Below are 24,163 nucleotides of genomic sequence, written 5' to 3'. Positions count from 1 at the left end.
TAGGATCTTTGGGCTGATTATCTCAAAATCAGCCCGAAGATCAGAGGCTTGTGGGGGACAGATATCCCTCCGGTCCACTAGAAGGATAAAAGACCTCACGAAAGGCCCAAGGGCCCAATAAATCGTAAGGTCACTCCTTCATGGGCCTGGAGAGGAACGACCAGTGAAGCAGATCGATATAAGACCGGGTTGGTGCAAGCCCGGACGACCCCACAGCGTTGAGCAAGCGACCGCAACAGAAGATCCGACTTTCCCGCGCTGGAGCCCCGTACGACGGAACCAGGCGAGGATAAGTCGGCAGAATCATAGGAAGATAGACTAAAGCGGTTCACTATCTTTTAGGTGCACATTGTTATCATATCCCCATGTATTGCCTCACGGTCGAATATATAAGGCATAGGGGACACCCCTTCAGAAGGATTGATCCCATTACTCAGCCATCCACCCCATCTCTTTACGCTCTAGCTTCAGAGAGCTACCTTGTAACCCGTTACATAAAGCACACTCGCCAGGACGTAGGGTGTTACGCATCTCAAAGCGGCCCGAACCTGTAAACACTGTCCATTGTTCCTCGTGCATCTGGCACGAACCATTTAGCTACAGTCGACGACACCGTCCTACTCCTAAAACACCTTGAGGGGTAACCCCGGGTGTGCGGTCGGACCCAAAACACCGACACATTATTCCCTACAACTTGCTGAGCGATGAACGTATGCGATCTCACTCTTGCTAAACTCACACCAGGTCAAGAGCAGGTACCACCAAAGGAGGACTACTGCGATGAGTTCGATGAGATCTAGATGTCGTCTTCTAGTCAATTATGATTACGGAGGATCGTTGTCATCATATAATGTAATTGTTTTAGCTATTTTGTACAAATTCATATTATATAATAAAGATGTGATATTGATTTCTGTACCATGAGTCATCACATGTATGAGACTTGATCTAACATACATTTAAGATACATCCGGGTTTACCCTTAAATTCGAGTGTGACAGTAGTGGAACTCCAGTCCAGGACTCTATAGGCTTCAAAAGATCGGCATTTCCTTTGTGCTTCGTGAGATACGCAGATACAATTCACACGAACAGAGAACAAACTACCACTTACAAATAAAGGATGGTAGTTTAGTCCTTTTCATAATTCAGTCAATGGAAAAAAGAAAATTATTAAAGAGACAACATGTCAAGTAAATCAAATTGTCAATGTTGTAGATGTCGAATTTATGAAGTCACGCACAACCTTCACGTGGGCTTCACAATGGAGAATGCAAGCCACCAAGTTGTTAGGAGGTGACAATCAGGGGTGATTTGGTGACAAGGGAATCCCGGAAGGATGGAAGGGGATTGAGGGAAGAAATAAACTAATTTCCTCCCAATTCTCCCGTGATCTCTGGTCACCAAATCAGCCCTAAGAGTAACAAGCATCACAATCTTGCAACACTCCATCTAGTGCCACTCAAACAAATTACTCAATTCACTGCAATAGGAACGCTTACTCGCTATACAACATGAAGACTATCGATCACTAGTGAGTTGGACACTAAGCCACTCAAAACATGGACACAAAATACACTTTGCTTTGCAGTGTTTGTCCTACAATAAGTGCGATGCTATTAACAAAGTGTGATAGAGCATGAAAAGTACTCAACGAGCCATCGTGATTTGGAGAAGCCAAAATGCTGTCAATTTTCTGCATTTACACCATCACTTGGACCCAAATCCCTGATGTTTTGTCATCATCTTAGTTTTGAGAAACCGTGGTACTCTATGGAATGCCAAAATTACACGCCATCGTGATTTGGAGAAGCCACGGTATCCTTAACTCCAAAATACCACGTACCCAATCAGGTCTTCCCTCACAACAAACTACTAAAGCCTTTCAACACAATACCAGCTAAATGTAGGGACAAGTACGGTGCAGTAGTTCTTCATAGAGCTGCAGCTGCTGGTCTGGTGGAGTCAGCTGCGGAGAAGAGAGCCTGTCGATCGCTGTGCCGTGACAAGTATGGTTGCATCTGAAAACAGCTGTGACAAGTACAAGATACTTACCAAAATACCAGCTTGAGCGACAAACTAAAGCCCACTATCCCCTTCTACCTTTGTCGTGAGCTGCACGTTTAGCAGATACCTCCTCTTCTGACAGTGGCATGTAGTAAATCCTTGGGTACGTCTGTGTCTTCTTGAAGAGCTCATCCAGTGTCCGGGCAGGTTCCAGGCTCAGTGGAGGGGGAGGAAGGCTCTCCCTTGCTGGTCCAGGGTCAGAGGTGGGAGGCACCTTGGCAAACCGTGCTGGAGTGGGCAATAAACCTCTCGAAGTAGCAGGAACATGGGGAGGTACTAGAGTTTGGTTAGCCATTGCCTGTTGGAAGGTTGCTGTCTGCTGTGCTGTAGCTGTGCTCAGACTGATAGGAGGAATTTGAGATGGTGGAGTTTCAAGTTTGAGCTTTACCTCTTCTGGATCGACAAATTCAGCGATCAGATAATTGTTGTTGTTTGAGGGCCACTGGAGGTCGTAGACAGCATTCCTCGTGGCCACAGCTTCCTCCACTGAAGAGTACTACGAACCAGAGAGGTAAGAGAAGCAGGAAAATCAAAGCCATGCCACTAAAAGGAATAGACAATAAAAAGGCAACATATCACGGAATGCTCTGAGCTTACAATCATGAACAACCAGACAACAAAACTACCATTCCTCTAAAACCAAAACTATTAACAGTGACTGAATCAAGATCAATTGTAAGTTTGTAAATGATGTCGTCTGCAAGTTGTGATTGTAAAAAGGCTACTATCAAGCATACAAAAAGCAAGATTGATGCAGCGTGAAATAACTATAAATGGTCAAATCCTGGAATATACTCCATCCATTCCAAAATATAGGTTGTTTTAGCTTTGTCCTAAGTCAATCTTCTTTTAACCTTGACCAAGTTTACTAAGAAAATACACCAACATCAACAACATCAAGTTCGTTTCATTAAATCCACCATGAAACGCCTCAACAGAGTATTTATTTGGAATTCGAGTTGGTGATATATTTTTTTCTACAAATTTGGTCAAACTTAGAGAAATTTGACTAGGACAAAACAAAAATGACCTAAATTGTGGTCTTTGAAACAGAGCAAGTACTTAAGATAACATTCCCTACATTTGCTGTATGGAAGTGTTAGCTTTACATGACACACCCCCCATACCAAATCATGGATCTAGATATAAGCTATGTCTAGATGCATAGTTGTAACACCCAAAATCCTAATTTTGGGATTCATAGAAGTTCCTCCATAAATATTTGAGTTAAAATACTGTTTAATAATTGAGTTTCATTTTTTTAAGTTTATTCTCCTAAAGAAAATAAACAGTAATATCAACAGCTTGGTAGTTTAAAACTTAGATCCAAAATTTGAAACTAAGGAACAATAATTAAAGGAAATATTTTCAATCTATCTATTGCAAATTTATAACTAGAACACTCCTTAAAAATAATCTCGACTCAAATAAATCATGGTGAAAGTTATATATCAAAATTATCCTAAATAAATAAATAAATAATATTTGTTTGAATAACTTTTAATTCAAGCACACATTCAAAAAAAATATACATTCCAAAAAAAAAGAATATATAATGTGAATTATTCCTTATTATATGTTTTTGAGCATTTGCTTAAAAGAATAGAATAATAATAGTAAAACACAATATATATTTCGTATCACGTTGTATTTTATTGTGTGCAATAAAATATGTGAAGCTCAAATTAGATTTGAATTTGAAATAAAATAGAAAATAAAAGTGAAAGGAAAAAAAAAAGAAAAGAGAAAGAATTACATTACCTCGGATGGGCCAAAACTTCCTCACCCAGCCCAACACACCTTTTTTTTTTCCTCCCAACGGATGGCCACTGCCCTCTCCCCCGTGGCTGCCTGGAAACGCAGGTGCACGCGTGCTTGCTCCTCTCAATCACTGATCTGTGGGCCCGATGTCGGCCTAACTCACAGCGCCATTGGCTCTCACTCGTCCGCTGACCCACGGGTCCCCTTGGTCATCCCCGTCCTTCGCTCGCCGTGGGGATCGGAACAGAACCTCAAGCGCTCGGGTCCGTGGGGCTCGGATCGAGTTGTTGCAACTAAATCGACCGAGATCTCTGGCGATGGGGGAGGATAAAACCTGGGGCCTCACCCTCCTCCATCCAGCCGAGCTCGGCGGCAGACCTGAAAGTCGCCGCTCACCCACAATTCCCAGCTGCATCCGGCGCTGGCGATACCAATTCAAGAATCCGGGCGCCAAGGTGGAGAGAGATGAAGAGCACCCCTGTGCGGACCTTCAACGAGTGCGTGATGGTTGGCCATGTCGCATGGATTGTGCGCGTGGTTGGCAGTGGGGGGGAAACTTGGGGGCACCGGTCGAATTTCTCGCCGCCGTCCTGGCGGACACCGTCGAGGCCGTGGTGCTCCGTGTTACAAATCCTAGTGAGAACCTTCTGCCACCGGTGAGATCCCTCTCGTCTGTTCCTCTGCAAACCGAACCTTGTTTTCAAGCGATAGGATTCGAGATCCGTACTCGGGCGCGTCTTCTGCGCGGTGGTCACCCATGGCGCCGCCGCAAGGGGAGCTCTGCTCCGTCGCCGTGTGTCAGCTCAGGAAGGATTGCAGGTGACCGTTGGTTGGTCGATGAACGAACCAGATTAAGTGAGGGAATACCCCTTCAACCCAGTAGATCATAGCCGTTGATCTCCGCGTAGATAGCCAGGATTAAAAGGCACATAACCACTTCGCGGGATTGATTCTGGCTGTTGATCCCGGGATCGATGGCTCGGGTGTGTTGATTGGTTTGGATCTAATCAAAGCCATCCGAAATAGATCTAACGGCCCTGAGAAACCCATACCCCTTCGGCCGACCCTTTTTATGTAGGAGCCCCTAGATTTATTCAGAATAAACCCGCGGTCCACTTAGGTGCACCACTGAGTCTTCGATCGTTTTTGCGCTCTAGCCCCTGGAGTTTCTGATAATAATGCGCCCAGTCCAGTGAGTAGTAAAATTAGATAATAAATTGTGGAAAATGATTTTTATTAAAAAACAATACTAGAAACTTGTGAAATTCATATTTAATTCATTTTAACTCCAAATTGAGTCATTCCAGTTGCAATAATTTTGTTTTAATATTGTTCATCACCTAGTACCTCTGTCTATCCATGAAACTTAGATTTAAAAATTATGCACTTAGTTTCTTTTAATCCAACACTTAAAACTTTGGAAATTCATAACTTCTTTGTTTTAATTCTGATCTGACCCGTTCCAGTTGCGTTAGCTTCATAATAATTGTGCCTATACTTTCGTAACATTATCTTAGCAAATAGCATGCTTCCAAAAATAAATATTCATTTGACCTATGTTTAGTAGATTGTTCCTACTAATCAAAGTTAGTAATGTAACTAAAATATTATTTCCACTCTAGTATGATATAGATCAAAGTGACCCCCTTAAATATCTTTATCACATAACTTATAAAATCAACATAAAGATCTAGATCTAATTGGTTAATCACATAGATCTTCCGAAACCACCTCTCTTCAACCCTAACTCCGATTCTAGTGATTCGCGAACCCACGATCTCGTAGCAACGTGTAGATTATTATTATTCAGTTTGTACTTATGTTTGGTGTAATGTTAATTTTGTCTATACACTGTTTGTTTGTATTGCTACGACTAGCGTGAGGACACGTGTCATCTGAAGAGCAAGTTGGTACCTGGAATCTCAAGTCCCAGGCAAGTTGTGCCCTTGATCACTTCTTTTTACCCAGCCATGTTCTGATTAATCATAATGATCTGCATAGGTTAATTTTGATGGGACCCAATAGGTTACCCTAGTTTGATTATCTTTATACCTTGTTACCACTGAACTTTTTGGGTAGTACTTGCTAGTGCTTTATGTGGTTTTGGGTATGAAGATACATTACTCATGATTATACTTTTGTTATCCGTTGTTATTTATCGTTCATGATAAGATCATTATGTTAATTGGAACATGGAGCGACCACCCGGGAAAACAGTGCTACCACAAGGGTATAATGGGACGCCCTTGGCTGATTAATTAGGAAAGCTAGTGGAGGACTACCTTACCCGAAAGGGGCAAGGGCAGTAGGGGAGTGGTCAGTGTAGGGAGACCCTCGGGAGGATTTTGCTGCGATGGCGGTCCTGCAAGGGGATTCCTGCATTGGAGCTTCCTATAAACTGTAGCGGGTTTTCTGAAGCTAGTGGAACTTTGTAAAGGCCTCGTAGTGTTACCCTGCCTCGCCTCCTCGGTAGAGGTGTATGGGAAGTCGCGATCCCTTGGCAGATGGGTAACATGACTTGTGGGTAAAGATGCGCCATCTCTGCAGAGTGTAAAACTAGTATACTAGCCGTGCTCACGGTCATGAGCAGCTCGGACCCTCACATGATTAATTTATGGAACTAAATTTCAATTTGTCATATGCATTGCATCGCAGGTGATGTTGTTACTTTTGTTCTATTACTTAATTGGGTTTGGTATTTACTTATACTTAGTAATTGCTAATAAAATTTTGACCAACTTTAAAAGCAATGCTCAGCTTCAACCATCCTCTTTGGTAAGCCTTACACTTCACGTGAGCTCCCACCTTTGGCGAGTTCATGCACATTATTCCCCACAACTTGTTGAGCGATGAACGTATGTGAGCTCACTCTTGCTGTCTCACACCCCCCACAGGTCAAGAACAGGTACCACATGATGAGGCGCTTGGAGGATGCTGCGATGTGTTCGTGAGAGGTCTAGGTCGTCGTCTCCCAGTCAACTTTGGGTTGCTGGATCATTTCCTCATATGATGTAATTATTTATTTATTTTGTATAGAACTCCTGTTATATAGTAAAGATGTGACATTCGATCCTGTGCCATGATTCATCATATGTGTGAGACTTGGTCCCAGCACACCTGGTGATTATGTTCGCGCCCGGGTTTTGGACCCCTAAAATCCGGGTGTGACAGAAGTGGTATCAGAGGAATGTTGACTGTAGGACGCAACCTAGATAGAACTAGACAACCATTGTCTACTTACCTTTGCTACTCTAATTCTTTCTAAACTTTTCTTAATCTTTTTCTCATCTATTTCCGCTTTACTCTGATTACTCTTATCTTTTCTTTTCTAAAGACATATGGGGATTTCACACTTTGAAATCATGTACCTAAAGTGACTTTTAGGGATAGGAAACCTAATCTTAGGAACAAAAACAAAACTATTTTTATCTATGCACTTGAATGTTTGTTCTTATGATATTTGTCTGATTTGGATTTTTGATTGAGTGTGATGAGTTGTGGAGTAATGTCCACAATTCCATCTGCATATGCATAAAGGCATAAGAAATCATAATATAACTAGATCAACTAAGAATATCCTCCATTAAAATATATCTAGCTTCATAAGATCCTTCTTAGCTTAAAAGATATTCTCTTACCTTAATAGATTTATCTCATCTTAAAAGAATCTATCTTATCTTATCTTATCTTAACCACTTCGCTTATCTCACCCCGGAGTAACAATCATGATCCAATCCAAATTAATTAGGTCTTATCTAGTCTATCTAGTCATAACAATCTAACCTAGATCTGATCCAGTGTGATAGAATAATCTAACCTAATGAAGGATAACCTCAAGTTGACCTAATCTAATGTAATTTACTTAATACTGGTACAAAGGATAAGGCCATACTCCTAATTCACTAAAGACTAAATTGGTGACTTAAATCAACTCGGCTATACCCAACAACTTCATCTACATAACAGATCTATCTTAGCCTCTTGTCCCAAACTCGGATGGAGACACCAAAGACCAAGACTGGAGAAGAAAAGGATCAACGACATCAAGAAAGGATAAGCACCAACTCAAGTCTTCAAAGATCAAGTTGAATCGCCAGCGGAATCAAGATCCACAATCTGGGACGGAGCCTTTCCCTTTCCCTACTCTTTCTTACCAACACCTACTCATACTTCTAGGACATCTTTTATCCTACATAATAAGGTGGCCATACATATGCCTTCCTAATCGCCTGATAATTTGATATAGACTATTAAAAAAATCTTTTCGTACTAGAACTAATTAGAAAATGAAATCTAGACTACAAGATAGACTTGTATCCCCTTTCTTGCAAATCTCGAGGACGAGATTTCTGTTAAGGGGGGTAGGATTTGTAACACCCAAAATCCTAATTTTGGGATTCATAGAAGTTCCTCCATAAATATTTGAGTTAAAATACTGTTTAATAATTGAGTTTCATTTTTTTAAGTTTATTCTCCTAAAGAAAATAAACAGTAATATCAACAGCTTGGTAGTTTAAAACTTAGATCCAAAATTTGAAACTAAGGAACAATAATTAAAGGAAATATTTTCAATCTATCTATTGCAAATTTATAACTAGAACACTCCTTAAAAATAATCTCGACTCAAATAAATCATGGTGAAAGTTATATATCAAAATTATCCTAAATAAATAAATAATATTTGTTTGAATAACTTTTAATTCAAGCACACATTCAAAAAAAATATACATTCCAAAAAAAAGAATATATAATGTGAATTATTCCTTATTATATGTTTTTGAGCATTTGCTTAAAAGAATAGAATAATAATAGTAAAACACAATATATATTTCGTATCACGTTGTATTTTATTGTGTGCAATAAAATATGTGAAGCTCAAATTAGATTTGAATTTGAAATAAAATAGAAAATAAAAGTGAAAGGAAAAAAAAAGAAAAGAGAAAGAATTACATTACCTCGGATGGGCCAAAACTTCCTCACCCAGCCCAACACACCTTTTTTTTCCCTCCCAACGGATGGCCACTGCCCTCTCCCCCGTGGCTGCCTGGAAACGCAGGTGCACGCGTGCTTGCTCCTCTCAATCACTGATCTGTGGGCCCGATGTCGGCCTAACTCACAGCGCCATTGGCTCTCACTCGTCCGCTGACCCACGGGTCCCCTTGGTCATCCCCGTCCTTCGCTCGCCGTGGGGATCGGAACAGAACCTCAAGCGCTCGGGTCCGTGGGGCTCGGATCGAGTTGTTGCAACCTTAGTAACCGGGAACTGGGAACTTGGCCACGTTCCTCGTTCCGGGAACGTTCGTTCCGTTCCGGGAACGTGGGAACAATCTTGTTCCAGTAGTGTTAAATCCTAGTTTTTGTAGCGTTCCGCGTACCACGTTCCCGTTCCTCGATCCCATCGATCCGGGAACCTGGTTACTAAGGTTGCAACTAAATCGACCGAGATCTCTGGCGATGGGGGAGGATAAAACCTGGGGCCTCACCCTCCTCCATCCAGCCGAGCTCGGCGGCAGACCTGAAAGTCGCCGCTCACCCACAATTCCCAGCTGCATCCGGCGCTGGCGATACCAATTCAAGAATCCGGGCGCCAAGGTGGAGAGAGATGAAGAGCACCCCTGTGCGGACCTTCAACGAGTGCGTGATGGTTGGCCATGTCGCATGGATTGTGCGCGTGGTTGGCAGTGGGGGGGAAACTTGGGGGCACCGGTCGAATTTCTCGCCGCCGTCCTGGCGGACACCGTCGAGGCCGTGGTGCTCCGTGTTACAAATCCTAGTGAGAACCTTCTGCCACCGGTGAGATCCCTCTCGTCTGTTCCTCTGCAATCCGAACCTTGTTTTCAAGCGATAGGATTCGAGATCCGTACTCGGGCGCGTCTTCTGCGCGGTGGTCACCCATGGCGCCGCCGCAAGGGGAGCTCTGCTCCGTCGCCGTGTGTCAGCTCAGGAAGGATTGCAGGTGACCGTTGGTTGGTCGATGAACGAACCAGATTAAGTGAGGGAATACCCCTTCAACCCAGTAGATCGTAGCCGTTGATCTCCGCGTAGATAGCCAGGATTAAAAGGCACATAACCACTTCGCGGGATTGATTCTGGCCGTTGATCCCGGGATCGATGGCTCGGGTGTGTTGATTGGTTTGGATCTAATCAAAGCCATCCGAAATAGATCTAACGGCCCTGAGAAACCCATACCCCTTCGGCCGACCCTTTTTATGTAGGAGCCCCTAGATTTATTCAGAATAAACCCGCGGTCCACTTAGGTGCACCACTGAGTCTTCGATCGTTTTTGCGCTCTAACCCCTGGAGTTTCTGATAATAATGCGCCCAGTCCAGTGAGTAGTAAAATTAGATAATAAATTGTGGAAAATGATTTTTATTACAAAAACAATACTAGAAACTTGTGAAATTCATATTTAATTCATTTTAACTCCAAATTGAGTCATTCCAGTTGCAATAATTTTGTTTTAATATTGTTCATCACCTAGTACCTCTGTCTATCCATGAAACTTAGATTTAAAAATTATGCACTTAGTTTCTTTTAATCCAACACTTAAAACTTTGGAAATTCATAACTTCTTTGTTTTAATTCTGATCTGACCCGTTCCAGTTGCGTTAGCTTCATAATAATTGTGCCTATACTTTCGTAACATTATCTTAGCAAATAGCATGCTTCCAAAAATAAATATTCATTTGACCTATGTTTAGTAGATTGTTCCTACTAATCAAAGTTAGTAATGTAACTAAAATATTATTTCCACTCTAGTATGATATAGATCAAAGTGACCCCCTTAAATATCTTTATCACATAACTTATAAAATCAACATAAAGATCTAGATCTAATTGGTTAATCACATAGATCTTCCGAAACCACCTCTCTTCAACCCTAACTCCGATTCTAGTGATTCGCGAACCCACGATCTCGTAGCAACGTGTAGATTATTATTATTCAGTTTGTACTTATGTTTGGTGTAATGTTAATTTTGTCTATACACTGTTTGTTTGTATTGCTACGACTAGCGTGAGGACACGTGTCATCTGAAGAGCAAGTTGGTACCTGGAATCTCAAGTCCCAGGCAAGTTGTGCCCTTGATCACTTCTTTTTACCCAGCCATGTTCTGATTAATCATAATGATCTGCATAGGTTAATTTTGATGGGACCCAATAGGTTACCCTAGTTTGATTATCTTTATACCTTGTTACCACTGAACTTTTTGGGTAGTACTTGCTAGTGCTTTATGTGGTTTTGGGTATGAAGATACATTACTCATGATTATACTTTTGTTATCCGTTGTTATTTATCGTTCATGATAAGATCATTATGTTAATTGGAACATGGAGCGACCACCCGGGAAAACAGTGCTACCACAAGGGTATAATGGGACGCCCTTGGCTGATTAATTAGGAAAGCTAGTGGAGGACTACCTTACCCGAAAGGGGCAAGGGCAGTAGGGGAGTGGTCAGTGTAGGGAGACACTCGGGAGGATTTTGCTGCGATGGCGGTCCTGCAAGGGGATTCCTGCATTGGAGCTTCCTATAAACTGTAGCGGGTTTTCTGAAGCTAGTGGAACTTTGTAAAGGCCTCGTAGTGTTACCCTGCCTCGCCTCCTCGGTAGAGGTGTATGGGAAGTCGCGATCCCTTGGCAGATGGGTAACATGACTTGTGGGTAAAGATGCGCCACCTCTGCAGAGTGTAAAACTAGTATACTAGCCGTGCTCACGGTCATGAGCAGCTCGGACCCTCACATGATTAATTTATGGAACTAAATTTCAATTTGTCATATGCATTGCATCGCAGGTGATGTTGTTACTTTTGTTCTATTACTTAATTGGGTTTGGTATTTACTTATACTTAGTAATTGCTAATAAAATTTTGACCAACTTTAAAAGCAATGCTCAGCTTCAACCATCCTCTTTGGTAAGCCTTACACTTCACGTGAGCTCCCACCTTTGGCGAGTTCATGCACATTATTCCCCACAACTTGTTGAGCGATGAACGTATGTGAGCTCACTCTTGCTGTCTCACACCCCCCACAGGTCAAGAACAGGTATCACATGATGAGGCGCTTGGAGGATGCTGCGATGTGTTCGTGAGAGGTCTAGGTCGTCGTCTCCCAGTCAACTTTGGGTTGCTGGATCGTTTCCTCATATGATGTAATTATTTATTTATTTTGTATAGAACTCCTGTTATATAGTAAAGATGTGACATTCGATCCTGTGCCATGATTCATCATATATGTGAGACTTGGTCCCAGCACACCTGGTGATTATGTTCGCGCCCGGGTTTTGGACCCCTAAAATCCAAAACAACCTATAATTTGGATTGAAGTAATACAATATGTGTATTGACAACAAAATAAACCATCAATTGGAGGAATGGCGAATGTGTTCAGGGGAAGAATAAGGTGGTAACATAGGGTAAGGAAGATAAGATCATACTGTGACATAGCAGTGAGTCTTGATTTCATCCATCCAAAAACTGCAGATGGATCCAGTTTTACCAAGAAGTTCTTTCACAGCTTTCAGAGTAAATGGGCGCACAAACCGATCAATTCTTAAAGAAGTTGTTGCGGATGTTTTGGCAGGTGGTACTGCAGTATGTGATAAGAATTAGATAGCAACAGTGAATTTCTTACTGTTTTGAACATGTAGAAGAACCTCACCAATCCGCTCCTTTGGAGAATTTCTTCTTGCTACTGTATTAGGCCTGCCAAAAGAACGTTCTGGAGCAGGACAAATAACTTCCTTCTGAGTACCAGTACTAGTTATTTTGGATGCTTGTTGATCAGAAATATTGACAGCATCCTCGTTCCATAGGTACTGGCGTTTGATTGGCTCATTATTTTCAATGACTTCTTGATCTGTTCATTTAACAGTGGTTTAAAACAAAGTCAAGAATTATACTTGGCATGAGTAGTACCAACAAGCCAAAAGTTTGGCATGATGACACTAGTCTTACTACAGAACTGCAATAAGTGTTATATACCTCTAGTCTAGAAAGGAGTAGAGAACCAGGAAACGTAAATGTACAATAGTTATATGCAATATATATTTAAGGAAAAAGATGAAGTGTAAGGATGACGAAACAGAAATCTGGACGCTCATAGCACTGCACAACCACACAAATCCTTTTAACATGTTACAGAAAGCATAATGACAATGAGAGAATAGAAAAGGAATATGAATATGTGATTATAAGTACAAGAACATAGCAAATCCACTCTCAATATACTGTCAACAAATTATCACTAACCTTCAAGTTTCCTCTTTTCAGTTGGAGTTGATAGCTTCTCTTCAGTGACAACTTCCTTTGAGTGTGCAGGGGAACCCTCAGCACGAGTATCAAGCAGAGAAACATCTTTAAACACATGCTCCGAAGTAACCTTTGTCTTTCCTCTAAGATCTTCAGGTTTGATATAGGAATCGGCATGCTTCCTTTCCATCACATCCTCATCCATTGATTCATCACCTGAACTCCTATTTAAGTTCAGTTTCTCACAAGAATTTATGTCAGGACTCTCCTCTTTTCTGTCCAAGTCTATATTACTTGTGTAGCCTGACATCAGCATCCTCCTTGGGAGCGCAAGGCCTTTTGCCACAGCCACAATATGTTCCTTAGGATAAGAATGCAATGCAGCAGCATCAGACAATGTTGATACTTCTTCCTGTTCAATTTTGCAGTCTACCTTGGCACCTAACTCAACATTGGTATGCATAAGACCAGTCGGTACATCATCACTTATCATTTTTTTGCTTGTGTCATCTTCTGGCTCAGCAACTGCAACAACATCAGAATCCTCATGATTATGCAACATATCATGAGGAGGTGCGGGTTCATCTTCCAGCTTTAGAATCTTGCTGTGCACATCGAGGCCCAACTTGATGTCACCACCAGTAAGGTCAGAAGGTTCATCATCGACAGCTATTTTCTTATTGGTGCCATCTTCTGGGGTCTTCTCAATAGTATTGCCATGACCTTCAGAGCGCGGACTTCCTTCCTTCACTATAGTATCACCACTTGAAGCTGAACCTTGACCATTACCATCGGGTTCATCAGTTGCAGCTGCATCAACTAGACAAGACTCAACTTCTGCAACAGCATCCAAACTTCTCTGACTAACTTCTGCAGTACCAACCACAGCCTCCTGAGTAACTTCTGAAGTAGCAAATGTACTTTCATCATAAGCTTCTGTAACAGAGATAACAAGACCTACCCCCTGTTTCGCAACCTCGGAAGCACCTTTATGAACATGTTGCTCAATTGAAGCCTGGTTAACAGATACATCAATGGAACCAGGAGTTTCACCACCTTTCAATTCCTCAGGAGGGGAAGTTACAACAGTTGTTTTTCCCTCACCATCAAGTATCTCATCCTGCATGGCCTCAAAGAGTCTCTTCAAAAGCTCATCCTTCGAACCACTGACAGGCAGATACCTTCGCTCAAGCTCATCCTTCAACTCAGTAACCGTCCACTGATCAATTGATCGGTCGTTCAATATAGGATATGTCAACATTGTGTCTGCAAAAAGTTTTCCCCGTAGAGCTAGTAAGAAATAGCCTTCAGAAGAGCTACACGAGATTTCCAAGAGCGAAATCAAGCAGGCTTCTACAGTTCCAAATTGACAAAATCATCTATATCATATCACAGGAATACAGGATACCAATATATGAATCAAACTAAGCATTGATATATTCTTGAGTAGCCACAACAGAATTAAAAGGTTTAAAAGAGTCCCACGCATCTTATTTATTTGGACTCTAGTTACTCCAGTAATGTACATTTTATACGTTAAGAAAAAATGTTCTTTAAAACCCCAAGCTCTTATATGTGAATGCACTTTTACAGTGATAATCTCTAAAGTTTACGCAATTTTTTACTCTGTAAATTTGACAAGAGATGAATACTAAATCTAGGTGGAGAACTACTCATAACTTATCCATATCGTCCATAAGGCCATAATAATACCAATTTCAGTTAATTTCTGCACATCAGCGAAACCGAAAACTACACAGGGAAGTCTTCAATGAAACAAGCTGATTCTCTCCTGAGGCAGAGGTCCACAACAAAAAGGCATTGCAAAAGAACAAACGATGTCGATATCCCGGAACAGACGGTAGCTGACGAGCAAACTACAATGCCAAGAAACAACGCACCGGCAATCAGAAAAAATATATAAATTGCAGTCGGATGGGATTTCACGTACAAGTGTACAACAACCGCGGAGACTGCTGTCTAGCGCACACCGTATTCCTCCAACCCTGAAGTTCCAAGAACCTACAAGCACGCGCATCCATCAGACCAAACCCCTAGTGAAAATCACAAAACAAAACGAGGCGAGAATGCACGGACCACTCTCGGGGAAATCGCCGAGACTACGCGATCCTGAAACGAAACAACAACAAAACAGCACCGAAAAGATCCGGGGGAAATCTCAAAAAGAAAAACAGCAACCTCGAGCGGGAGGGGGGATCGGCGACTGCGAAAGATCGAAAACAAGGAGAGCAGATCAAGCTTTCACGAGCTCGTGTATCCGCTCGCCCCACTCGTGGCGGAGTTTGGTTTCGGTTTCGGTTTGTACGAGGACACAGGGGTTTATGCTTGGGGTTGGGGAGAGCGACAGCAAGAACAGATGGCGTGCCTCCTGCGCTTGCGCCGCGTGTGGCGCCCAGTAGTCGGAACTCGGAAGCCTGGAAATGGAGAACAGCCAAACGTCAGGGTGCTGCCGCCTGACAGATGAGAGATTTGACATTATGAAACACGACCGATACGGCTTCAACAAAATAGAGGCTCAGACGAGGGTTTCTCCATTATAGAAAAGCTGGCATAGCCAACACTCTAAAATGGACATGCTAACTTCATTAACAGGTAAGGACGATCTCAAACTCACGCCGTCATATTTCCGTTACCATATACGTGAGGCCTGCTGCTCGCTCTTGCTGCCGTCCACGGACATCACTGACAGTGTTGGAGACCACCGAGCAGCAGCTCCTCCCGTGCCAGCAGTCCGTCGAGCAGGGCGCTGGCGATGGCGGCAACGGCAAGGCCACCGCTGCTGGCGCTGAGAAGGCTACCGTCATGCCAAAGGAGACGGGCCACGGCGGCGACGTCGACCGGCCGGACAGAGACCACATATGGAGCATGATTCAGGCACAGAAGCCGCCGCTCGGAGACAGGCTCGGACGGCTTCTCCGATATCGACGGCTCGGCCGCCACCGACCGCTCGTGCCCGGGCTGCGGCGACGACGAGCGCGGGGGAGGAGGAGGTGGCCCGCACGCGGCCCCGCCCAAGGCGTTCCCGCCGCCGCTGCCGTCGCTGGCGCGGCGCAGGGTGGAGCCCACCACCATGGAGATCTCCACCACACATGAATTTCTCCGGCGGCGGCGGCGGCCGCAGCCGCGCCGAGCCGGCCCGGTGGCTCGAGATCGCCCGGAAGCTACTCGTCGCGCGGTGCCAGAGGAGCCAGAGCCACAACGCATTCCATCTCCACCGCCATTGCCACAGGAGCCACCGTGCCGTCCGTCTCCACCTCCATTGCCGCAGGAGCAACCGCGCCGGGTGTCGCCGCCTCCGTTGCCAAAGGCGCCGCACCGGGTCGTGGAGAACGCGACGGGTATGGCTGCCGCGCGAAGTCTTGGTCGGAGGTAGCGGCGCCCGGCTGCCGCGCGAAGGAGAAAGCGACGGAGATAGAGGAGAACGCGATGGAGATGGAGAACGCGACGGGGATGGAGGAGAACGGACGGCGACGACGCTGGGGACGGAACCTGGTTTCAACGAGACTAATACTGCTCTGAATCTGTTAATGGAGTTGACATGTCTATTTTAGAGTGTTGGCTATGCCTAGCTTTTCTATAATGGAGAAACCCTCGCCTAAGCCTCTATTTCGTTGAAGCCGCATCCATCTCTCCTTACAGATGGGGACCCACAGCACGCCTTCCCCTCGTTTACGTGTCGGGAAAATACGTCTCTTTTTCTTCAAGCCCTGTCTCGAACCCGAACCAGCTCGAGCCTCGAACCCTAACCCCCACCACGTAACTCCTTGGAATTACCGAAATGCCACTCTTCTTCTCCAAATTCGCACCATTGGTCCCCCGCGTCCGCCGCCTTTCCATCGCCGCGGCGACAGCCGCCGGCGAGGACCCTAAGCTGTCTCGAATCGCGGATGAGCTCCTCGCCCTATCCCCCGCCGAGCTGGACGACTACGCGGCGCTCCTGCGCCTCAAGCTCCGCCTGTCGCTCACCTCCAGCGCAGCTGCTGGAGCCTCTCCGGCCGGGGCCGGGGACGCCGCGGCTGCAGCCGTGGAGGCCGCCGCGGCGGTGAAGACGGCGTTCGACTTGAAGATCGAGAAGTACGAGGCCGCGGCGAAGATTAAGATCATCAAGGAGGTGCGCGCGATGACGGACCTGGGTCTGAAGGAGGCAAAGGAGCTCGTGGAGAAGGCGCCCGTAGTGGTGCGCGCGGGGTTGCCTAAAGAGGAGGCCGAGGCGCTCGCCGCTAAGCTCAAGGCCGCCGGTGCCGCTGTTGCACTCGAGTGATCCCACGAAGGTGTCGCCTCTTTTTTTTTTTTTGTTCCTAGTGTTTTTAGACGATGCAACGTATCTTTGCGCCTTAATTTGTTTGGAATGGAATTCAATGGATTGGATAGGGGTATAAAGAGGATGCAACGTATGCTCTACTTGCGTTGTTGTAGCTTCGGATAAGCCTCAAGCCTAATCACTGATACGAGTGACAGCATTTTCCTGAATCGCACAATAAGGTGTTCCTGCACAATGTTCTATATTACTGGCCTGGATTGGTTTGAACAGCCAACCTTCAGTAGTTAGTGGTGGTGTTACTGTAAAAGGTGGCTAGAATATGCTAGCTTGGATTACTTGTTCATTTCAAGTGGTGCTCAACTGAAATGTGTCCATTATCTTTATTCTGGTGCATGAAACTGTTTGTGGTCATATCATTAAGGGTAAAGCTTATGTTCTCTTAGTATCCACCGTAGGTTCTGTCCATTTCATGTGCTGTTTGAAAGCGATTTTTTATGGTTAGCCTGGCAATGAAAACGATGTTTGAAAATTACCCCGAAATGAATGATGATTTCCGTACATTTACATTGAGATGTATTGTTGTTTTAAATGGCTTTGTTTGGGGTTGTAGGTATAAAGAATGAAGTGATCTCAAGTATCAAATTGAATTTAAGGTATCCGTTACCATGGATATGTACAGATTGCATGTTTATAGTTTTGTTTCACAGTTCTAAATAGTTCTGTCCAAAGACATAGCTTATATGAAGGTGGTGTATCATTGATAAAGGTGAAAAATACAGGACATCTATCGTTACGTGTTACATAAATGATATAATGTGCAGCTGTGTGCTACTTCTTACTAGTCATGGTTTGCTTATGCTTAATCACGCAATGTTTATTTCCTGAATGGTTTCAGGCAGCCATACAATATTTGTCTTAATTCAAAATTAATGAACAATACGATAATATAATTGATTTGTGCTTAGAAATGGCTAACCCAACATGTTTGCTTAGCTGTATAATTTTCCCTTGATGAAAATCATAGTTGTATTATGTGGTTTCTGTTTTAAATTTGCCTATTGTGGGTTGCACGGGATAACATTTATTTATGCAAATAGAAGCCCTTGGTATGCAGTTTTCGTGAGTAACATGGACAAATTAAACCTTGTAGTATCGCTTGTAAAGTCTTGAAATGTGCATATAAAGCAGGAAAACAGGAATATTAAATGTGTTATTTCTCGTGCTATTCAAACTATTAAAATATTAGTAGAGTGGTTACTCAGATGGTAGGTCATGCATGGTGAAGTTATTAGAACATAGAGTTGCGGGCGAATATCGTCAGTCATCCCTACAGGCTAAATTGAGCTGCCAATTTTCAACTGTGGAAGCCTGTAAAATTTCTTTAAGTGAACTCTTGGAAATTAGGGGAAATTGGCATGTTTTTGCATCTCTCTATTTGTAGTTATAGTCTGTAGTAGGTTGTGTAATGCACGGTAAGTTCCCGCTTTGTTTGCATAAACTGCTCTAGGATCTTAAAGGGCTTGTTTGGGAACAAGTGAAATGAAGGGGGTTGAGGGGGCTAGAATCCCTTATTATTCGATTTTGAATAGTAACTTAGTAAGGGATTCTAACCCTCTCAATCCCCTCCATTGCACTTCCCAAACAGGCCCTAAGTGCCATTGTGCTATGTTTTGTCTCCTACTTAGTGCAGTTACAGAGGAATGCTTACCACGACCTGAAGAAATGAAAGCTCTGCACTGTCATCCATGAGACCATGATGCATATCATCATAAGTATCGCACAATTGTCTGTAAAGTCTAAGACACTGAGTTTATAGTTTTTGAAGTCTCTGTTTATAAACTTGTTGTTTCCTTGTTTATTAATTAAGTGTTTCTGAAGCCAGAGGAATGAAATGCTGCAAGCCACTCTGTTGTTATATTTGCTCTCTTCTAACTGAATCTGCTAAAGCTAGTGTTGGTGTTTGATAATGCTGTGCTTTTGCTGATAGAGAATTCGTAGTTATTTATCTCCATTACTTATTGGCGCTTATGTGGGGCTGCAAGTGTGTCACGTCTGAATTGCTCCTTTTCTTAATTAAGCGGCAAAGCTTCCGTTTTTTCATTAAAAATATATAATTGTTCATTATGTCGTTTCAATACTACCTCCGTTTAAAAAAAACATATCATTTTAGTTCTCTAAGGCAAACTTCTCTGACTTTGATCAATTTAAATTAAAAATACTCTAACATCACACTAGCAATTAGCTGGGTTAAACCATCCACCGTGAACTACTTCTTGATACTGCATTTGTTTGATATTTGTATGTATCAACACATTTTTCTATGAATTTGGTCAATTATAAAAGTTCAACTTAGAACATAGCTAAAGCTGGGCTATGTGCATGTTGGAACGGAGGGAGTACTTGAACTTTGGTGGTGTTGCTTTCGTAACTGCAACATCTGCAACCGCTGATATGAAGTGTACAGCGGGCAGAGACATCTCCAAAGATGATTGGCATATTAGACTAGCCGCAGCGGTGGACGCTGCCCCTCCCCCTCCCCTTGCATGCGGCGCGTAGGGTATAGGGTCGCAGCGGTGCCTCCTACAGCGCCCCCTATGTGTCGATCTCCTTCTCTCTCCCCCCAGATTTAGCGTGTCACTGTTCATCACCCTAAACACTGTGTGTGGGTCCACGAGTAATTGTTAGTAGATAAAAAATTGATAGTTGATATAGAAAATAATATTTTATAGTGGTAGTGGGGTATAGGGGGAGTATTTAGGGGGAACCGCTGAGGGAGATGAAAAAATATAGGGGAAAAAGTGATATAGGGGGAAAAATTTAGTGGTAACGGTTGTGGATAGCCTTAGTCCGTTATTGATGGTTTCATGACCAGCACATATTTTCGACTTCTGAGATCAACGCTAACCGTTCGATTTTGCTTCGACCCACTTTTGTTGTGGCAGTTGTATACTTGTATTCATATCGCTGCAATTTCAGCCAACTTGCTGATGCATTTTACTGAAACTGGTGTTCTTGAAAAGTCAAATCTGGTGTTTTCATTTTTGTTTTCGAACCAAATCAGCCACCATCCGACAGAAAAGAAGCGGTCATAGAATAGTAATAACACTGATAAAGAAAGAAAATTGCAGGATTGCAAAAAAGTTGCGACAACAAAGGAAAATTGCAGGTCTTTTAAATAAGAAGAAGCGCATATATATTATACACGAGTGCTCGACTATTCATACAAAGCTAGTATCATGATGATTAAAGGAAAAAAATTAAAACAATGCACGCATCGATCTAAACTACGTATCCAATAAAGAGTACGTGCAGGTGCAGCCACGGTTAGCTTTATTTTCTCTTGACCGTCTTCTTTTTCTTGAGCTCCTCTTTCCTCCTCCTCTCCTTCTCATCATCCGCTTCACGCTTCTTCCTCTCCTTCTCCTTGAGCTTCCTCTTCTCAGCTTGTAGCATCTTCGCCGCTTCTTCTTTCCTCATCTTCTCGCGCTCCTTCCTCACCTCCGCTTCCAACCTCCGCTTCTCCTCCTCCCTCCTCTCTACCGCCTTGGCATCTCTCGTTGTGGTCGTTGCCCTCGCACGTTGAGCAATGGTTCTCGCCCTCGTCCCCTCCTCCTCCGTCTCATAGGCAGCCATGTTCCTCCGAATACGGGACCAAATCGTCTTCTCCTCCTCGGCTGCACCTGCGCCTTCCTTTCCCTGCTTGAGCTCCTCCTCCCGGTGACGCCGTCTGACCGTAAAGCACATCGTCGTGGAGTAGCGAGACGACGACCCTTGAAATTTGCTACAAGTAAACGATCAAGCTAGAGCTCTCGTATACCTGCTTGCTAGCTAGCTAGCTATGAGCGTAGCGTAAACGCTAGGATGTTAAGTTGTTTAAATACCCGGCGTTTTTGGACTCCAGAGCCATCGTGATTGCCGCGTACTTGGTGTTTTTCACCTGTACCGTAGTGCATGGCAGATAGCAGATGAGCCGGCCGGCTGTTGACAATCTTTGGAAAGTTGGCAGTAGTAGTGTCACCGTTTTATGGTTTCGATGTGTACATACATACGTCCAATATATAATGCAGGTGTTCAGTTTTCTTCATACACAAGCATGCACGTCGTTTGTTTTGTTTTTTTTTTCTTTTCTTTTCTTTCCCAAAGATGATCTGAATCGTCTCACTGACGAGCCCTGATCTCTTCCTTGTTCGTGCATTCTTCATTGCACCGGTATCACAAAAGGAGCTGGCAGATCCTTCGGTGCATCGCTGTACGCAGGAATTCAGCAAAGAGCTGTGGTTGATCATTCACAGAGCGCAGGAGAACTTTGACACCTCTATCCCGAATTGGCTGAGTCTGTGGCAGGCATAGGAGTAGTGCTCTCTTATTCTATACTTTTTAACGTTTGAAAAAGACTAAGTTTTAACGTTTTCTTTTCGCTTCTTTAATAAAATCCTCAGTAGGGGCCTCCCCTCCTGATTCTTAAAAAAAACAAAAGGAGCTGGCGGTATATACAGCTCACTCTTATCATTAATTTGTATATGATCTTTGGTACTCCATCCTACTGTACATGATAAGGAACCAAAATCCCATATGGCAGCAACATGCCTGCCTGGCTCATGGACCATGGTCATGGCTCCATCATGCCGTTGCACGCGATCACCCCACTTGTTGGATTGGCGCCGCGCGGATCGCCACTTCGCCAGAGGATCCGTCGGCAGACGACGTGACGCCTCTCGCGGATCTCTCTCGCTCGTCGATCTCGATCGGAGCCGGAACCGAAGCGACCGACGACGCGCCGTTTCGCGGCGGCACACACACAACTGAACCAGCGGATAGCAGACTCGATCGCAACCAACCGCACACCCCAGAAGATCTCGTCGTCCGCGCTGGCCACGGGTGGGAGTGGGACGGTTCCACGGCCTTTAAAAACGCGCGCGCCGCCTTCACCGCCGCCGCGTATCAAGTGAGACAGTAACCGCGTTTACCTTTTGCATTGCACGCCCTCGAATCCATTAGCCTCCGTGCAGCCATGGCGCGCCTCATCAGCCTCGCCGTCGCCGTGGCGGTGGCCGTCCTCGCGCTAGCGTCCGGCGCGGCGTCGCAGGCGCCGGGTCCGGCTTCGTCGGTGGACTGCACGTCGGCGCTGGCCGGGCTCGTGGGCTGCCTGCCGTACGTGCAGCAGGGGAGCACGCAGGGCAAGCCCGCCAGGGAGTGCTGCGCCGGCGTCAAGGCCGCCCTCAAGAGGCACGCCACCGTCGCCTGCCTCTGCGCCGCTTTCGGCCGGAACTACGGCATGCCGCTCAACCTCACCCGCGCCGCCGGCCTGCCCGCGGCGTGCGGCGAAGACCCCGCCGCCTTCAGCCGGTGCAACAGTCAGTACTCCACTGCCGCGGCCCTCACCTCGTACGACTTTGTTCTGGAGTACAACAGAAGCCTTTTGGTTTAATTTGTCATTTCTTTTTTTTCTCTTGCAGTCAAAGTGCCCGGCGCCCCTGCTTCTGGTAACACAAGATTGATCCTCTGCCCCCTCTTTGTTCGCAGTTTGCACGATGCATTCATCCGTAATGTAGAGTTCTGATAAGTCTAACTAAATCATAAACGTGTAGACTTCTAATAGGCCAAACAATTTACAACCTTAATTCTCGAATTTTAATTTTTTATCGTAAGACTGTTGTTAGAAGTAATCTGAATTACAAGCGGGAGCACTTCGTCGTTTGTGGTCAAGTGGGTTGGATGGCTTTGCCCTCTCTGGAACGAAATTCCACTAATGCCCCCATCTTCAGTTTCTGACGAGGACCTATGCTTATGCATCTGGAAATGTTTTGAGATTATTAAAACGTCTGTGTCACTTCGTCATATGCCTTTTCTTTGCAGCGCCTATAGCTTCCGGAACGGCTCCGGCAGCCCCAACCCCGGGCTCGTCCAAGTCAGCGGCGGTGATCCGATCGCCGGTCTCAGCGTTCGCCGTCCTCGTCGGCGTGGCCGCGACTCTCCTCTCGCACTGCCCCCTCTGAAGATGACGGGTGTTTGGGTGACTGGTTTTAGTTCATGATGAGTTGTGCTGTGAACCTATGACATTGTATCCGCACTGTGCCATAATCCATTCACTTTAGTTGATTGTCTCATCTGTGAGAAACGTTTGCTACCTAGCGCTGCTCTTTTTTTTTTTCGTGTGATCGTCCATGTCGGCCGCCAATCGGCCGTGTTGGTATTCTGCCCGGTTCCTCAACGGAGATCCGCGTGCGTTTGGGCTTTTGAGGAATAGTGCTCCAGATATAGAGAACCCATTATATGTTAGTGATTGGTATTATAGATTTTATGATAATAAAAAAATAAAGCCTATGAAGTACATCGAATGGAAATTATAGAGGATAATTTAAAAGAACATAATTTGGAAATTATTTAAACAATCTAAAATATATCATGGATATTCAGAAATAATCATGAAACATCCAATTTTTTTACATGAACATCCTAAAACATATAAAAAATCACATGCATACTTCATGAATTTAATAATAAAAATATATCGCAGAATATCACATCTACTACATTTCTACATACTACATGAGCATCAGATGCATGCATATATCGTACAACATTGCATATATATGTGAACATTGTTAAGTAACGGGTTATGTGGGCAAATACCTGCTTTACCCCTGAGGGGTCTCACATCTCTATATAAGGAACTTGTACACTATCTTATAATACAGAGAAGAGAAAGAGGCCAGAGGCCCAACCCTACATGTGTCTCGTGTGCTATCTGTCGTGCTTATGGGAAGAGATACGGGTCATCCACATCTTCTCGCGCCTAATCTGCT

General features: G+C 44.2%; 3 protein-coding genes across 15 annotated transcripts; 2 read left to right on the top strand and 1 right to left on the bottom strand.

Annotated features, from left to right (window-relative positions):
- Positions 1-1,434: 1,434 nt before the first annotated feature.
- On the bottom strand, positions 1,435-15,551 carry LOC100502129 (SAP domain-containing protein). 11 transcript variants are annotated; one of them, XR_002263587.2, is made up of 8 exons: positions 15,173-15,551; positions 15,027-15,097; positions 13,076-14,341; positions 12,486-12,683; positions 12,262-12,413; positions 2,455-2,562; positions 2,055-2,342; positions 1,435-1,968 (listed from the first exon to the last, which is right to left on the bottom strand). XR_002263587.2 is itself a non-coding variant. In XM_008655140.4 (7 exons), exons 3-6 carry the CDS (start codon positions 14,334-14,336, stop codon positions 2,089-2,091), a joined length of 2,085 nt encoding a protein of 694 aa, XP_008653362.1. In that variant the 5' UTR covers positions 14,337-14,341; positions 15,027-15,097; positions 15,173-15,551; the 3' UTR covers positions 1,435-1,968; positions 2,055-2,088. The 11 variants fall into 11 exon arrangements, 9 of the variants coding, with proteins under 9 accessions (XP_008653362.1, XP_035817043.1, XP_008653364.1 ...); XR_004851618.1 differs by having other exon boundaries at positions 1,645-1,968; positions 2,055-2,312; XM_008655140.4 differs by having other exon boundaries at positions 2,055-2,562.
- Positions 15,552-16,768: 1,217 nt separating this feature from the next.
- Positions 16,769-19,238, top strand: LOC100283458 (50S ribosomal protein L12-2). 3 transcript variants are annotated; one of them, XM_008653262.3, is made up of 2 exons: positions 16,769-17,367; positions 19,048-19,238. In XM_008653262.3, the coding sequence occupies exon 1, from the start codon at positions 16,875-16,877 to the stop codon at positions 17,355-17,357; it is 483 nt and encodes a 160-aa protein (XP_008651484.1). In that variant the 5' UTR covers positions 16,769-16,874; the 3' UTR covers positions 17,358-17,367; positions 19,048-19,238.
- A 3,005-nt stretch (positions 19,239-22,243) lies between these two features.
- On the top strand, positions 22,244-23,462 carry LOC100285639 (lipid binding protein). Its single transcript, NM_001158530.2, has 3 exons — positions 22,244-22,711; positions 22,814-22,840; positions 23,214-23,462. Exons 1-3 carry the CDS (start codon positions 22,369-22,371, stop codon positions 23,351-23,353), a joined length of 510 nt encoding a protein of 169 aa, NP_001152002.1. The 5' UTR covers positions 22,244-22,368; the 3' UTR covers positions 23,354-23,462.
- The last annotated feature ends 701 nt before the right edge of the window (positions 23,463-24,163 follow it).

Source organism: Zea mays, chromosome 7 (genome assembly GCF_902167145.1).
Source record: "Zea mays cultivar B73 chromosome 7, Zm-B73-REFERENCE-NAM-5.0, whole genome shotgun sequence".
Classification (NCBI taxonomy): domain Eukaryota; kingdom Viridiplantae; phylum Streptophyta; class Magnoliopsida; order Poales; family Poaceae; genus Zea; species Zea mays.
Note: the sequence above shows the minus strand (reverse complement) of the source record. Positions and strands in the feature narration are given on the sequence as shown.

Bases quoted from the DNA above. Each gene is read 5' to 3' on its own strand.
- LOC100283458 (XM_008653262.3), top strand. From the start codon at position 16,875: ATGCCACTCTTCTTCTCCAAATTCGCACCATTGGTCCCCCGCGTCCGC.
- LOC100285639 (NM_001158530.2), top strand. From the start codon at position 22,369: ATGGCGCGCCTCATCAGCCTCGCCGTCGCCGTGGCGGTGGCCGTCCTC. The intron at 22,712-22,813 runs GTCAGTACTCCA...TTTCTCTTGCAG, and splicing joins CGCCTTCAGCCGGTGCAACA to TCAAAGTGCCCGGCGCCCCT. The intron at 22,841-23,213 runs GTAACACAAGAT...TTTTCTTTGCAG, and splicing joins GCCCGGCGCCCCTGCTTCTG to CGCCTATAGCTTCCGGAACG.
- LOC100502129 (XM_020541209.2), bottom strand. From the start codon at position 14,336: ATGTTGACATATCCTATATTGAACGACCGATCAATTGATCAGTGGACG. The intron at 12,684-13,075 runs GTTAGTGATAAT...TTAAATGAACAG, and splicing joins TGAAAAGAGGAAACTTGAAG to ATCAAGAAGTCATTGAAAAT. The intron at 12,414-12,485 runs GTGAGGTTCTTC...CACATACTGCAG, and splicing joins TTCTCCAAAGGAGCGGATTG to TACCACCTGCCAAAACATCC.